This window comes from Trichomycterus rosablanca, chromosome 19, assembly GCF_030014385.1.
Source record: "Trichomycterus rosablanca isolate fTriRos1 chromosome 19, fTriRos1.hap1, whole genome shotgun sequence".
In the NCBI taxonomy this organism is placed as follows: domain Eukaryota; kingdom Metazoa; phylum Chordata; class Actinopteri; order Siluriformes; family Trichomycteridae; genus Trichomycterus; species Trichomycterus rosablanca.
In genome coordinates, this window is record NC_086006.1 from 26,481,055 (window position 1) to 26,496,774 (window position 15,720).

The 15,720-nt window shown below is 43.2% G+C and overlaps 1 protein-coding gene and 1 long non-coding RNA gene across 4 annotated transcripts in view; one reads left to right on the forward strand and one right to left on the reverse strand.

The window, feature by feature from the left end:
* Window positions 1-791: 791 nt before the first annotated feature.
* ddah1 (dimethylarginine dimethylaminohydrolase 1) overlaps window positions 792-15,720 on the reverse strand; it is a 49,069-nt gene continuing 34,140 nt past the window's right edge. Inside the window, exons 2-6 of the mRNA XM_063015226.1 lie at window positions 12,423-12,522; window positions 11,594-11,667; window positions 10,566-10,685; window positions 3,380-3,523; window positions 792-1,413 (exon numbers count right to left, since the gene is read on the reverse strand). Coding sequence (XP_062871296.1) covers window positions 1,297-1,413; window positions 3,380-3,523; window positions 10,566-10,685; window positions 11,594-11,667; window positions 12,423-12,522 — 555 coding nt within the window. The 3' untranslated portion in view covers window positions 792-1,296. The remainder of the gene's footprint in view (window positions 1,414-3,379; window positions 3,524-10,565; window positions 10,686-11,593; window positions 11,668-12,422; window positions 12,523-15,720) is intronic.
* LOC134333295 (uncharacterized) lies at window positions 6,587-9,188 on the forward strand. Of its 3 annotated transcripts, XR_010015369.1 has the most exons (4): window positions 6,684-6,783; window positions 8,419-8,506; window positions 8,597-8,778; window positions 8,876-9,188. It is a non-coding gene; the product is annotated as an uncharacterized LOC134333295 (long non-coding RNA). The 3 variants fall into 3 exon arrangements; XR_010015368.1 differs by lacking the exons at window positions 6,684-6,783; window positions 8,876-9,188 and adding an exon at window positions 6,587-6,662 and having other exon boundaries at window positions 8,597-8,843; XR_010015367.1 differs by lacking the exon at window positions 8,876-9,188 and having other exon boundaries at window positions 8,597-8,843.

Here is a 15,720-nt window from a genome sequence, read left to right on the forward strand (position 1 = left end):
AGTCAACGTTTATGTACTTGTAAGGGTGAATTATGTGATTGACGAGAGCTTTGAGATTGAGAAAAATAAAATCCTCTACAGTATTTTTATAAAATCATGGTGATGTGAAGCTGAAATCTTCTGGGTCAAAAATATACAAAGCTTGCTTGACTGTTGACAGTGCCACCCATGTTTCAGCAGCTTCTAATTCATAGCTTGGGTTCACATCTTACCATCCAGACAAATTCCCTCTCAAATTCTTCCACAAATAATGGAACCTTATCTCTCGGCACGAGGTGAGTGTTTGGTTTTTGGGTTTTTCTTCTAATCTTGAACGATTGATCTACCTGTCGTACTTATAGGTGTTACAGTTAGACTAGCCCTGTTTATATGGGCACAGAGAAGTCAACATCTGTCCCTATCAAATTAAAATTACAAACCTGCCATGACATACACTATATGACCAAAAGTATTTGGACATCTAACAATAAGCTAGCCATGACAGCCCTCATTCTTCTGGACGGTCTTTTTACAAGACTTTGGAGTGTGTCATGCTAGAACAGGAAAGGGCCTTCCCCAAAAATGATGCCACAAAGTTGAAAGCATGTGATTTATTATATATAATCTATATATATATATATATATATATATATATATATATATATACAGTATATATATGTATAATGTTTTCTGTTCAGATCAGAGAACAGAATTAAGAGGGGTGTCCGTATACTTTTGACCATATAGTGCCTGATATACATACGTGAGCTGAGTGTCCACAACAAATAAATGATGAGGCGGTCAGAATGAGGTCATTGTGAAAGAAATCCTTTATTTTGGTCCCACATTGAAATGGCTATTTGATTGTTATAAAACATGGCAAACAGTGTCGGGTCGTCTAGTGGCTTTTAAAGGCTTCACACGTTCGGATTCACACTCGTACACAAGAGGCTCAAATCTTTTCAGCTAGGTGTTGTAAATCCATTATTTGGGTCGCCGCGCTCCAGAGTTTCAGCTTTTCCTGATCTGAACTGAGTTTGACCCTGAAAGATGCTGAACTGTGGAGGGCTGCGTCCCAAATCTGCCTGGTCTACCTGAAGTGGCTTCCAATGCCATAATTAAACACACACCAACCCACGACTACCTGAATTAAGCCTACTGTAAGCAGAAATCTAATAAGGACAGCACTAGGAAATCATCTAGACCTGTACTGGAAGCCACTGGGAGGACTGGAGCCTGAATCAAAGCAGTCGAGACAGAACCATCTTGCTTAAGGTCATTGGTTACAGCGCTGAAGTGTGCACTCCGTAGGTTCCCTTAGACTTTGGCTGGCTTGTTGATGAGGACAGAGCAGCAGGTAAGAGCTCCGTCCACCTTGGACCCCTCCATGTTGGTGATGGGAATGAGCATGTGGTCCTTCAGCTTCTCAAAGACCTGCAGCACAAAAAGAAGAACCGCAAGTAAGAAATGTCCTAAAATTTCCTTCACCACTTATAAAATTTACACCATGACCAAAAGTATGTGGACACCTGACCATGAGCTGGTTGAACATCAAACATGTGCTTACCAGCATCCTCTCTGTTGGCACTGCTTTCCACAAGATTTTGGAGTGTGTCTATGTGAATTTGTAAGGTCATTATCCCATACAAAAATGTTCCATGGGGTTAAGGACAGGGCCACACCAAACTCATCAAACCAGGTCTTTATGCACATTTTATAATCGTGTTGGCGATGCATGTGGCTGAACTCCTAAACCTAATAATTATGAGTGGTGTCTACGTATTTATGGCCATGTAGTGTACGTGATATTTGCTGCTCACACTGTCACGAAGATTTTAATGCATCGTGAGTAAAGCCCATGTGGTGAGGATTTGAAGACCACTGGCCTAGAATCTTGCATCATGCTGCACTGGTAGCAAATCAACTCAAGGCGATTGTGACATCGGTGAGAAAAACTGCTTTCAGTTTTGTCTAATCTTATAAAAAATGAAGTTTTATTACCAGTATGAATTAGCACATGAGCGTAGTCAGAATGAATGAATCAGTCGGAAATTTCATTAAAAAGAGTTTTTACAGTGAGGGTTCCAAACCCGAAGATCAAATGTGGCTTTAAATTAATAGTACGAGTAAACAAACACATGTACACTTACAGTGAACCCAACAGTCTGCGTTTGAACTCACAAGTCACGACCAGCCATGCGTTCTACCGTGCTACGTTCAAGTGCTAACACCCAATAAAAAAGCTGGTTTAATTAAAGAACCCATGAAAGGAATTTTAACCAAGATTGACTTGAATTGTTGGTTTCTACAGGAGAGAGTGAGAGAGTGAGAGTGAGAGTGAGAGAGAGAGAGGGGGGGGGGGGGGGTTGGAGAGAGAGAGAGAGAGAGAGAGAGAGAGAGAGAGAGAGAGAGTGGTGAGAAAAATATCCCACCATCATAAAAGCCCTATAAAGATATGTCATTCTGTGGAGGTTCTCCAAAAACAACCCGTGTTTTCCTACATGCGATCCAAAAACGAATACCTTGTGCTCTCTCTCTCTCTCTGTTTGAGCAACACACTCTTGACTGCAGACCTTGTCAGAAAAATATCTCTCAGAATTCCCTCCAAACAGTAAAGAAGTCTCTAAATCAGTCATGTTTACATCTAATGTCTTGCACGGCTTTTGCGTCGTCAACGTCGTGATTTATGCCTTTCACACACACAAAATAAAACAGTGGCTGCGGTTTAAACCACCTTATGTAAAAGAGGGTATGTTATATAAAACGGGCTCACTGCAGTTTTGGATCTTGAGAAAAATTTTAACTGACGGTCCAATGTCTTACCACTTACCACATCGGTCCCAGTAAAGAAGGCGTGGCCTCTGTACCGACCTGTATATCCTACCTGTACCAGTAGCCTCCGTGTCTGACAATCCTGTCAGTCCAAGTAAAATAAGTAAAGGGCCTCTGTGCCCATCAATCCAAGTAAAGACGGTACTGCCTCAGGACCCGTCAGCTCCAAAAAAGAAGGTGTGGCTTCAATACCTGTCAAAGAAATCATCTAGACCTTCACTGGAAGCCACTGGGAGGACTGGAGGCTGAATGAAGGCAGTCGAGACATAGCCATCTTGCTTAAGGTCTTTGGTTCCAGTGAAGGAGGCGAGGCTACTGTACCTGTCAGTCCCAGTAAAGGCAGTGTGGCCCCTGTACCTGTCAGTCTCAGTGAAGGAGACGTGGTTTTGATACCCATCAGTTTTACTAAGGAATGGTTTGCTACTGTACTGGTCAGTCCCAGTGAGGGAGGCGTGGCCTCTCTGAATGTCAGATCAAGGATGAGATTAAAGGTTTCAAGAAGTAAAGGTCAGGCCCACCTACTTCACAATAAAAGGAAAGAGAACATGGGTGTGAATGGGTGCGAGACCTTGGCACTTTCGGGGAACTCCTCAGGCGCCCGGTGAAGCAGGACGTGTCCTTTACCCGGCAGGTTCATGTAGATGCAGTTAGCGGCAGCATCATCAGGGAGTGTGAGCTTATCGTACTTATGATCACTCATCTGCTGCATCATCTGAGAGAGAGAGAGAGAGAGAGAGATTCCATTAATGATGATCAATCAAAATCTTCATTACAAATGAGAAACGAAAAGACCAGAAACACGCCAGAGTCATTATTATTATAAAATCCCACCAATCTGAGCTGTTCTTGAATATTTGGTTATATTGTCGTTATTGTTGGGGACCGATGATGTAGCAGACAGGAGGATCCTTCACTTCTAACCTATAACTATATAGGGCAGTGATGGATCAGTGGTTAAGCTACCGGACTTGTCATCAGGAGGTTGCCGGTTTAAGCCCTCAATTGCTCGAATAGTGTTCAGTCATAACTTTTGGATTAAAGCGTCTGCTAAATGCCGTCATCTAGTCTGTAGATAATACGGTATCGTAGATCTTGTTCGTAAATAAACTCTCTGAACTTAGACATAGAAAAATCTGGAGGAGCTGTAACCACACACACACACAGGCACACATACACACACACAGACACACAAGCACACACACACACACACAAGCGTCACTGTGAAAGAATGTGAAGTGTATGATGATATCACCGCCGTGTGATTGGTCAGTTTGATTTGATTATGAAACCCTCTGTCGCTATCCGCTCTCCCAGACCTCAACGTCTAAACATGGTGTTTCCGACCACACACACACACACACACACACACACACACACACACACACACACACACACACACACACACACAGGAGTAAGCAGTAACGGGGGGATTTTTTTGTATTGAATGTACAGTGCTGTAAAAAAGATTATTCAAATGATTACATTAACCCTGATATGTATTGCACAAAGGGAACTTGGGGGCTCAGGTAGCGGTAAATTACTCTAGCACACTACTGCTAAGATTTTGAAGTATGTCTGTGACCATAAAGTCAAAAGATAGAACAGCATTTGTATGGCTGGGCACTGAAACCTCAATTGATGTTCTAATTCATCCCGGAGCTGTTGAGTGGGGCTGTGGTCAGGGCTCTGTGCAGGACACTGGAGTTTCTTTAAATTGAGCTTTTTTTATGTCTTTATTGAGCTGCTTCAATGCTGGAACAGGAAACAGACTTACCTAAACTGTTGCTGTAAAATCGGAAGCATATCATTTACATTGTTGAGGCTGAAACACACAAGTTTAATAATTAGAAGGGGCGTCCCAATACTTTTGTCCATATAGTGTATAATCACCAGACGGTCAGTGTGGGTATGGAGCCTCTAAAGCGTTCTCATAGGGTTCCGGTGAGAGAAATGAAAGCAGGTCTCACCACAGAAGAATGTGAGGTATATGATGACCTCAGTGTGGTCCGATCGTGTGATTGGTCAGTGTAAACTGATTATGAACCGAGCTGCTGGAATCTTTCCTCTCATCCACCTCAAGATCTAAACATGGTGTCGTTCCTCAAACGAAAGGCATTTTCTCTGTTTAGAAGAACAACTGGAAACCCCCTGAATGAAAGTTGAAGTGTGTGTGTGTGTGGGGGGGGGGGTCTGTTCCTGTGGTCGCTGTGACATACGAATTAGGGGGAGGAGGGAGTCACAGAGACGGCTCTGCGAGAGAACCAAATGCTGGCAGGTGAAGAAAAGCGGTGCAGATTGGACATTGGAAATGACTAAACTGGGAGATAAAGGGGGATCATTCATTTGATGATCTGAAAATTCTAAAATGTTCTTTACCTTGACGTGGCCTCCTTGTTGCTTATCATTTATTATAATTAGATAAAGCCTGTGATATCTTTGTGCCCACATAAATTGGTTTAGTTTGACTGGTTAATATAAGATACATGAAACAGTGGTTTATATGCTAAATAAAACTTTGTCTGAATGGTCAAACGTAATCCAAGAAACACCAAACGACCTTGACTGTAGCTTAAATCACCAGTAAGCTTACATACTGTACGCCAGAGCCGTAGATAGAGAGAGTTGCGACACTCCTTGATCTCGCCGCTACGCGGTCACGTGGTTCATGTAACCCTCCAATAGTTCCAAACAAACCCGGCGCTGTCATGTTCTCATATGGGACAGGCAGCAGTGAATGAAATATTAAACATTAAATAATAAACATTTGTACAATTTCTGGGTATTTTCACCTGCCTTTACATTTACTGCATCTGCTTTAATATCAATTTGGTATATGAAGTGGAAGATTGATGTTTATAATGACTTAATAGGTCGTTCTTGTTAACACACAGTACATTATATTAGCATACATTACATAATGCGATATCATTAAGTAGTAGAGACAATATACAGTACAGAGATTAGACAGTTTTTTATGTTTTGTTTTTTACATAAACTAATCTCCCTTCACTTTCCTGAGGATTCATAATAATAATCATTTTGGTTAAACACTAAGCCATGTGGCTGGATTCATAAGGTTTACCTGCACTGAATGAACAGATTCATAAACACACTACCGTACCAATACCTTTAACATTATAGTGCAGGTACATGAAATAGCATTAATTCACGTCTTATTTCATGAGTAAGTAATAATTTATTCCTACATGTAATACATGAATTAATTCATAATTAATATGCACTAGTTCATTTTGTCTAATGTAAGTGGTGGACAAGGTACACAAACCATGTAGTTGAGTTAAAGTAGAGATATCCAAGGTAACATATTACTCCAGTAAAAGTAGTAATAAAAGTAAAATACTCTTTACCTCCACTAAAGTACTAAACTAAATTTACCTTCAAATGTACTTAAGAATGAAAGTAAAAGTATAATGATTTATTATGGCTCTGATGTTTTATTATCATTTCTGTAACAAGACTCTTGATTAATCAACTTTTAATTAATCCATTTTAGGTGAAAAGACTCTAGTGTCAATAATTTAGCTTAACTGACTAAGCTAAATTCAGTTATACCTATTAATTAAGATAAACATGTAACATTTAGTGCTGAGCAAATGCTAAACAATAACAGTATTAAGTATATTAATGACATCAAATTCATTATTTTTTTAAAACAAAGCAACAAACAGCTAAAAATGCTTGATAAGTAGTGAAAATGAGTGGGGCTCTATGGGTTGTTTGGAACTATACAGAGCTCCACAACCCGGAAGCTGCACAGAAAATATGTCCCGCCCCCTTTCCAACGGTTCCCTATGGGAGTGTCGCCACTCTGTTCTCTCTACCGCTCTGCTGTACGCTAACTATATATTTTATTATTTAAACCAAAACCCATGGTCAGTAGCAAGCTAACAAACATTAGGCTGTTGTATCTAGGTAAACCGGCAGCAAATTTCACTTGAGAACTAGCCAAATGTAAGCCTACAATGATATCATGTAAATAAAACCAGGAGCAAAAACATTAGCGAGCTAGATAACAATAGATTTGAGAGTATGTTTTGCTGACTGATTAAAAGCAGGCGCCTACAGTCGCTTAGCTAACATTAGAGCAATAAGCACAGAAGCCATGATAAGCACTTTTGTTAGCATGTTGGGCTAAATATATTTTACTCTTTAATTAAAAACAAATGCTAATTTGGCAAACAAGCCAGTTAAATAATGGCAGGTAAGTGTTGTGGCATGATGTCATGTGAAGATCATTTCCTGGCGTCAGTCTCCTCGATGCCGTCTCGAACTACATCGTTATTTTTCTAATGGTTTGCTAATTATATTCTATTAGCGCAATGAGCTAAGCTGTACTAACACACACACACACATATACACACATATATACACATACACACACACACACACACACACACACACACTTGTAAAAGTTGACTCGGCAATGCTAGATTGAGCTTTAATAATGCAGTATTTACACTCTCAGTTCTGCTATGTGTTGTTCATGTTTTATTGGTGTCTATCGTCACCAACAGGGGGCGATGTGGCGCTGGTTTAAAGCAAACACACGTATATTCATTCATTCATTGTGTTTTAAAACCGCTTTATCCGATTCAGGGTCGCGGTGGGTACAATTCACCAGAGGAAAGGTAGGAAACACGTCACAGGGCAAACACACACACACACACACATTTGGGGGGGAATTTAGTTTCTGGTTGCATGTCTTTGGACTGTGGGAGGAAACCGGAGCACCAGGAGTAAAGCCAAAGGGACACGGGGAGAACATGCAAACTCACAGAAAGGACCCGGACCGCTTAACCTGGGCATCAAACTCAGGACCTTCTTGCTGTGAGGCGACACTATATAATACATAGAGCCCAGACATATACTGCCTACTACCCCAGTATATACTGCAATAATGCTACACTGCTCCAGTATAATATATACTATATAATACATATTGTCCAAGTATATACTGCCTACTACCCCAGTATATACTGCAATAATGCTACACTAGCCCAGTATATACTGCAATAATGCTACACTACCCCATCATATACTATATAATACATACAGCCCAGATATACACTATATAATACATATTGTCCAGGTATATACTGCCTACTATCCCAGTATATACTGCAATAATGCTACACTACCCCAGTATATACTATATAATACATATTGTCCAGGTATATACTGCCTCCTGCCCCAGTATATACTGCAATAATGTTATAATGCAGTTTGTTGGTAGAAACATCTATTTTCTGAACCCCATGGCGGTTGGTGTGTACATTTTCACCCAGTTGAGGCTGAATCCTGTGGGCTTAAGGCTGCATTGCACAACATCCAGAAACTGAAGGATGATGAATTCTACTTATTTTCATTATGTTCTCTATTAATTAATTAGCTTTTTATCTATCTAGAACCTGCTTGTTTATTTTTAAGTGTATTGATCCCACTGTCCTCTCCAGTAGAATTCAGCCCCTGTTGAGTCTGGTTCCTCTCAGGTTCATGTTTAAACCTTATATAAATCTGCAGTGGAAAATGTGGAGGTATATGAAATAATAAACATGGCTGAATGTTTTGCTTCTCTGTGATTTAAAGGTGTGAATGTGCTCCATCTCTTCCTGGCCCTTTCTGCTCTAACAGACGATGAGCATCTGATCCTGCGGGACAGGCGGACCTGTTGGAGGTGCTTCTGACTCACTCCTTCCTCAGTTTATGTGTGAAGAGTGTGTTTAGTCTGAAACAAATCCTTGTACCTTTTAATTCTCCTTCCCAGCGTCTCATCGTAAACGTATGACCAGCTCTTTTGGTGTGACAGAGACCGAAAGTGAACTTATACTCGAGCAGGTCGTGTTTACTGAGAAAACAGAATTCTGGGGGTTTCCAGGATGGCAGATATCATCCTAATCTGAGCTCTGAGGGTTTGTCTGGGCATTGGCACTGTCAGCGTTTGTTTAAGTAATGTGGTATTCTTAATCTTATAAGAAAATAAATCCCAGCATTCCGATGCTGGCATAGTTGAAGATTACTCGTTTGATTGTTTCATTTCTAACAGGTGTATAAAACCAACAGTTTGGGAAAGGCCCGTTTCTGTTCCAGGTCTATATAGACGTGAGGGCCTCTTCCACGGCCTGCACGGAGCCCTGACCTCAACCACACCGAACAGCTTTGGGTTGAATTGGAAAGTTGACCACAAACCAGGATTTCATCTAGCATCACTGCCTGACCCCATGAAATGCTCTTCTGACCAAATGGGGCTTGGACCAGTGACCTTCCGATTACTACTCCCGCTCCTCAACCACTGAGCTACCACTGCTCTACTAAATAATGATATTTAAATGGCAACTCATTAAAATATCATTCATTTATTCATTCACCGTCTGTTTTACCACGTCTTTATCCTGGTCAGGGCTGCGGTGGGTCAGATTTATTGGGGGAAAGGTAGGAAACACTATAGTTTACCTGACTGCATGTCTTTGGACTTGTGGGAGGAAACAGGAGCTTCTGAAGGAAACCCATGGGAGGGAGAACATGCAAACTCCACACAAAAAGGACCCTGACTGTGCTACCAACCTTGCCAGCCCAACCAGCCCATATTTAGCATTAATCTTTAAATGTTTTCACTTAAACTTACTCATTTTTTTAAATAATTTTTGGTATTAAACGGATGCTTTTATCCAAAGCGACTTGACTATTGTGACTGAATACAATTCAAGCATTTAAAGGTTAAGGGCTTTGCTCAAGGGCCCAATAACGGCAACGTGGCAGCTTTAAATATCAGGAGAAAAGCATTTCCACTGATCCACATCATCATTGTTTCTTCAGTTCTACTTCAAAGGCTTTGATCTCCCAAAATCTGTATCAGTTCCTCTATATAAAACCACTGGAGTAGTTTGGACACAAACACGACCGTCCGTCTCCTCAGGGGTCACCCTGGAGGAGCACCAAGGCCGAGTGGAATCGAAAATATTTGGATTTCGTCGGTTTCTCGGGACCTGCTAAAGCGATCGCTCTGGCATGCGGGAACGTCTTCAAAGTGCACCGAGGTCCTTTGTTGTTAGGACAGAACCTTCCGAACCAATCGGCTTAAATACCGTTAAAGTCGTAAAAACAGGCACCTCAGAGTCTCTGGCCTTTCAGAGTGAGGATCGGTCCTGCAGGAGAGCCGCAGCGACCCCATTCATCCACCGGACTCTCCTGACAAGCACCGGGGAAACCAGACTGGAATTAGAACACAGAGCCTGTTATATACAGCCAAAAGTATTTGGACACCTGACCACGAGCTTGTCAGACATCCCATTTAAAAAACAAATGGTATTCATTTAGGCAAAAGGTCCCACAAGCTCACAGTAGGTGAGGATTCTTGTAGGGCTTCCAAACCGCTACTGCAAGCACCAACAACGTCAGCGTACAACTCCAATCATTACCAAGCGTCATACCTTCAAGACCAGTCTGGGTTTGTTGAATGCCAGAAGAACACCAGAGAACCAGAGGAAAAAGAGGAACGTCTGGACATCTTTTCTTCTCATTTCCCCCATTTTAATGCAGTTTAGTCAGTTCTATTTCCCTATTATAATTTCTTCTAGCACTTGCGCAACACCCACGCTGGCTGCGGAGCACCCACCGCTTCCGAACTCATAGTATGCTAGTGCCTCCACCAGACAGCAGGTATGACACCCTGTATGACCCTCCCTCCCTCAGACACAGCATACATCACTTTAGCTTCTACCCTGGAGATACTTTACCTTCAAGGCTTTCTGAGCCGGCTCACTGGAACCGATGGCAATAAGTCCCGGACCCGCCATGCTGCAGAAACTCTTCAGATGCAGACCGTCCATGACCGGGACCGTGGACACAGCGTAGTCCTGCAATCAAATTCCCCAAAAATGTGCACTTGAGAGAGATATTTTCACACCATTACATTTTTTTTTTTATGGAAAATAAAACAGATCTCGGTACGCAGGCGTGATTTTCCTACTGCAGTTTCCCCAAACTGACCGCGAAGTTTCCGTAAACATCAACTTAATGGTGCTGCGATAAGGAGGCAGAGTCGTTCCGAAGCGCTTTAAAGAACAAACATCCATTTCCTGCTCGTTATGAGTCGAGCGTCAGCTGTGTTTTGGAGAATTAGCAAAGCATGGCTGAACTCGCCATCAGAACTGTGGGAAGACCGACGGAGGCTTATCGCAACGCCAGGTGAAATCCGCTGCATCTTACTGGAGATCGGACTTTCAGACATTAATGAATTTGGGTTAGAATTGAGACCAGACACTATTATGAAAGCTCAGAGTCCAGGGACCTTGATCAAGGGCCCAACAGTTGTATCCCCAATGTTCTGGTAGGTACCGCTGAGCCACGATATTTATCATTCAGAACTCAGTGGACAGTGCAAGGTCAAAAGTATGTAGACATCCCTTCTTTAGCTTTTCGGCATTACCACACGACAGTGGTAGCTTAGTGGGTAGAGCTTTGGGCTTTAAATCAGAAGATTGTCGGTTCGAATCCAGGCTCTGCTATGCAGCCACTGTTGGGCCCTTGAGCAGGGCCCTTAACCCGGTCTGTGTAAGTGTACTGTATATACGACAAATGAAGGCATTCTTCTTCTAAATTTAGCTGAAGCTTTTTATCCAAAATCTGACAACCTAGCAAAGGTGGGGCTAGAACCAGTGACCTTCTGATAACCAGACCATTACTAGACTTTTACATTCATACAGAGACGTCGATCAGATTCCAAAAACACCGACAAACACAGACAGGTTCAACCAGCACCCACCTTAAAGGTGTTGGCCAGGATCTCCGCTCCTCTCTGATTGGTCCTCTTGGATAAACCCACAAAGAACTCCTGACCTACAGAAACAAACACACACATTTATTTACACTATATGGCCAAAAGTGTTGGGACACCTGACCATGAGCTTGTTGGACACTTTCCGGGTTCATTCCAGAACCATCAAAATTTATTTTGAATCGCTTCCTCTTTCGTTTTTGTGGGAATTTGTGCCCATTCAGTCAATAGAGTCAGTGAGGTCAGGCACTAATATTGGAAGAGAAAATAAGGCCTGGCTCACAGTCCAAGTGTAATTCATCCCAAAAGTGTTGAGTTGGGTTCTGTATAGAACAAACGGAGCTGCTTTGAGTACAACTAATCAAACCATGACCATGTCGTTAAAGATAGGGGACTTCCCCAAACTGTTGCCACAATGTTAAAATCATAGCATGGACCTCATATCGTTGTTATATATCTGCTATCAACAAATGTAGTAGAAACACCTACAGCCAATCGTTAGGAGGGGTGTTCATATACTTCTGGCCATATAGTGTATCTTTAGATCTATGGGATACAGTCAGTAATGGACTATAGTGGAAGAGGAAGAACACACACTAAATAATATAGACGTATAGCTACTCATGGCTGGCAGCTACTGTGGAAATTTGTGCTCGTTCAGCCCATTTGTCATGACGAGAAGCCCTGGCCTACTGAGGACGTTCCAATTCATCCCAAAATGACACATTACAGGAGCATTCCTGAGAAACCAGTCCACTGGGATGTACAGTTCGGCATGTTTTGGTACCTGAATTAGAATCTGTATCTGTGTATCTACCTGTGAAGAGAACGTCCCCTCCGTCCAGGGTCGCTGATTCGTCGGTCATCTCCACGACGTGCAGGCCGAGCTCGGTCAGCGCCTTCTTCACAGCCTCGGTCTGGAAGAAGCCGAGAGGACATGATGTTAAAAAATCGGTTTAATTTGCTTCCCTAATTCTAGTACTTACTATCATAGAGACTCGTGCTTCATGGGCTGTGTTCAAAATCACAATCTGTTCACTATATAGTGCACTAGTATATACGACATATAGAGGAGACGGTGCAAAGTAATGCTGACCAAAGTGTTGCTGATGTGGACCGATGACTGGACTCTATAGGGACGAAAGTATTGGGACGCCCCTTTTAATTTTTGAATTCTTGTGTTTTCAGCCATAACAGTTGCTGACTTTGCAGCAACAGTTTAGGGAAGGTCTTTCCTGTTCCAGCATCAAAGCGAGCTCTATGAAAAATATGGAGCTCTATAAAGCTCGAGACTTTCCTGACCGACGTCGGTGCCCAGCTGTACAAATTCTGCCATCTTCTGACTAAACGGGCACAAATTCCCACAGCATATCAATCAATCATCATCAATCAATCATTTTCTTAACCGCTTATCTAGTTAGGGTCGCGGGGGGGTACTGGAGCATATCCCAGCTTTTCAATGGGCGCAAGGCACACAGTAACACCCTGGACGGGACGCCAGTCAATCGCAGGGCAGTCACACACACACATTCACCTATAGGGCAATTCAGTATCTCCAGTTAAGCTGACTGCATGTTTTTGGACACGCAGACACGAGGAGAACATGCAAACTCCACACAAAACGGACCCAGACCGCTCCACCTGGGGATCGAACCCAGGACCTTCTTGCTGTGAGGCGACAGTGCTACCCACTGTGCCACCGTGCCCCACAGCATATCATTCACCCTATATCACAAACAACTAAATTCAATCGCCCGAAGGGGCGTCTACATACTTTTGGCCGCACGGCGTACGCGGCTATGAAAGCTCAAACTTTTATTTAGGTTAATAGTTGATAGCTGCAGCCGTATCGCATGAAGATCACGTCTGGGGTTTTTGGAGCTTTTTGGACCTCGGCGCGAGATGACAGAATGCGACCAGACCGTCCAAGATATCTCGATGACATCATGACTCAGGAGCAGCGCTGATGTCATCGCGCGAGGAAACATGTTAAACGTTTTTATGAGGAAAAGAAGCCAAAGGAAGTGAAAATAAGAGCAATAAAAAGACGCCGCGATCTCTGAGACGTGAGGTCTGCCTGGCTGCTGATCTGATCCCGGTCGCTCGCCGCGTGCGTGCGTGCGTGTGATTTACAGGCCCGTTTTCGGCAACTCTCGGGGGCCCCGATTTATTTTTTGTACTTTTTTTTTACAGCCCCGAATCAGAGTTTCCACGGCGATATCTGGCGATGAGGTCATCGCAGCGCTAATCGAATGCTTCTGCTCCTGTCCAGCCGAGCATGAGGTCACGCAGGTATGTCGCAACGGCTCCCGCGGGGCCCCCGGTTTCCTTTCTGAGATAACGCGCGCCGTCGCCCACCCACCGTCTCAAATCAAACACACGCGGAGAGAGCGAGATTACACTGTACGGACAAAAGTATTGGGACGCCCCTTCTATTTACTGACCTCATAATTCAAGTGTTTCAGCCAAAACAATTGCTAACAGCTGTAATAAACCGATTAAATAAAGGAAATTATATTCTTCCAACTATGCAGCAACAATTTAGGGAAGGCCGTTTCCTGTTCCAGCATGATTGTGTCCATAAAGTCATGAAGAAAACGCCCTGGACAGGACACCGATTAAAAACCCACTTATAGGGTCAAGTAAAGGACGCCTGACCTCCTGCGAAGTACCAAAGCGCTCGGCTTGAGCGGTGCGATAAAATGTCATCAAAGTGTGAATCTGAGCTGAATCTGCATTAGTGTGGAATAAGCATCAGATCCAGGGTTACAGCTCCACATGTATCTGTGTTTATCTGGATTTTCCTCCCTGTTTTACTTTTAAACTTGTGTTACAGCTCCAGCTTCTCCCAGGGTCTAAAATGCTTATCGTTAAAAATAAAGCTTAACGTTGTTTAATGTATTAAAAGGGCCAGTGATAGCTCAGTGGTTAAGGTACTGGACTAGTAAACAGAAGGTTGCCGGTTCAAGCCCTGCCACCACCCAGTTGCCACTGTTGGGTCCCTGAGCAAGGCCCTTAACCCTCAATTGCTCATCGTGTTCCGCTCATTGTGTAAGTCGCTTTGGATAAAAGCGTCTGCTAAATGCTGAAAATGTAAATGTTAAAAATAAAGCTTAACGTTGTTTAATGTATTAAAAGAACAACACAGGGGCCGCTCAGGTGGTGCAGTGGTAAAAACACACGCTGGAACCAGAGCTGGGATCTCGATTACCTCGTATCGAATCCCAGCTCTGCCTGCCGGCTAAGGCTGAGCGGCCACATGAACAACGATTGGCCTGTTGTTCAGATATGGGCGGGACTAAGCCGGATGGTGTCTCTCTCTCATGACCGATGCAATTACGACCTCTGCTGGCTGATTGATGGGAAAAGAGTGCTCTCAAAGTGTGTCTGTCCGTACACAACGCTGAGCTGCACTGCACTCGTCAATGTGTAGGTGATAAGATGCATACGGCTGCTGCCCACGTGTCGGAGGGGGCGTGGGTTAGCTTCGTTCTCCTCAATCAGAGCGGGGATCGGCATTGGTGGAGAGGAAGCATGATGCCCCTCCAATTACCTCTGTGATCTCTTGACTATGTGGCAAAAGTATTAGGACACCTGACCATGAGCTTATTGGAGATCGCTCTGCTTGAAAGTTTTTCTACAAGACTTCGGAGTGTGTGTGTGGGCAACACAACTGACAATTACGGCAACCAAACACAATCCAAGCAATGAAGGGTTTAGGGCCTTGCTCGAGGGTCCAACAGTGGCTACTTGGTGGTGGATTACTAGTCCAGAACCTTGACCATTAAGCTTCCGCCACTCACAGTGATTTCTAATGTGTGTTTCTGACCCTCCAATTATCTCTGTGCCCTCTTGACTATGTGGACAAAAGTTTTGGGACACCTGACCATGAGCTTATTGGAGATCGCTCTGCTTGGAAGTTTTTCTACAAGACTTCGGAGTGTGTCTGTAGGATTTTAGGCATTTACTAGAGACTTTTATCCAACATCCAACATAATCCAAGCAATTAAAGGTTTAGGGCCTTGCTCAGGGGTCCAACATTGGCATCTCTGTGCTCTAATACTAGTCCAACACCTTTAAGCTGCCACCACTCACAAAGACCCTCCAATTATCTC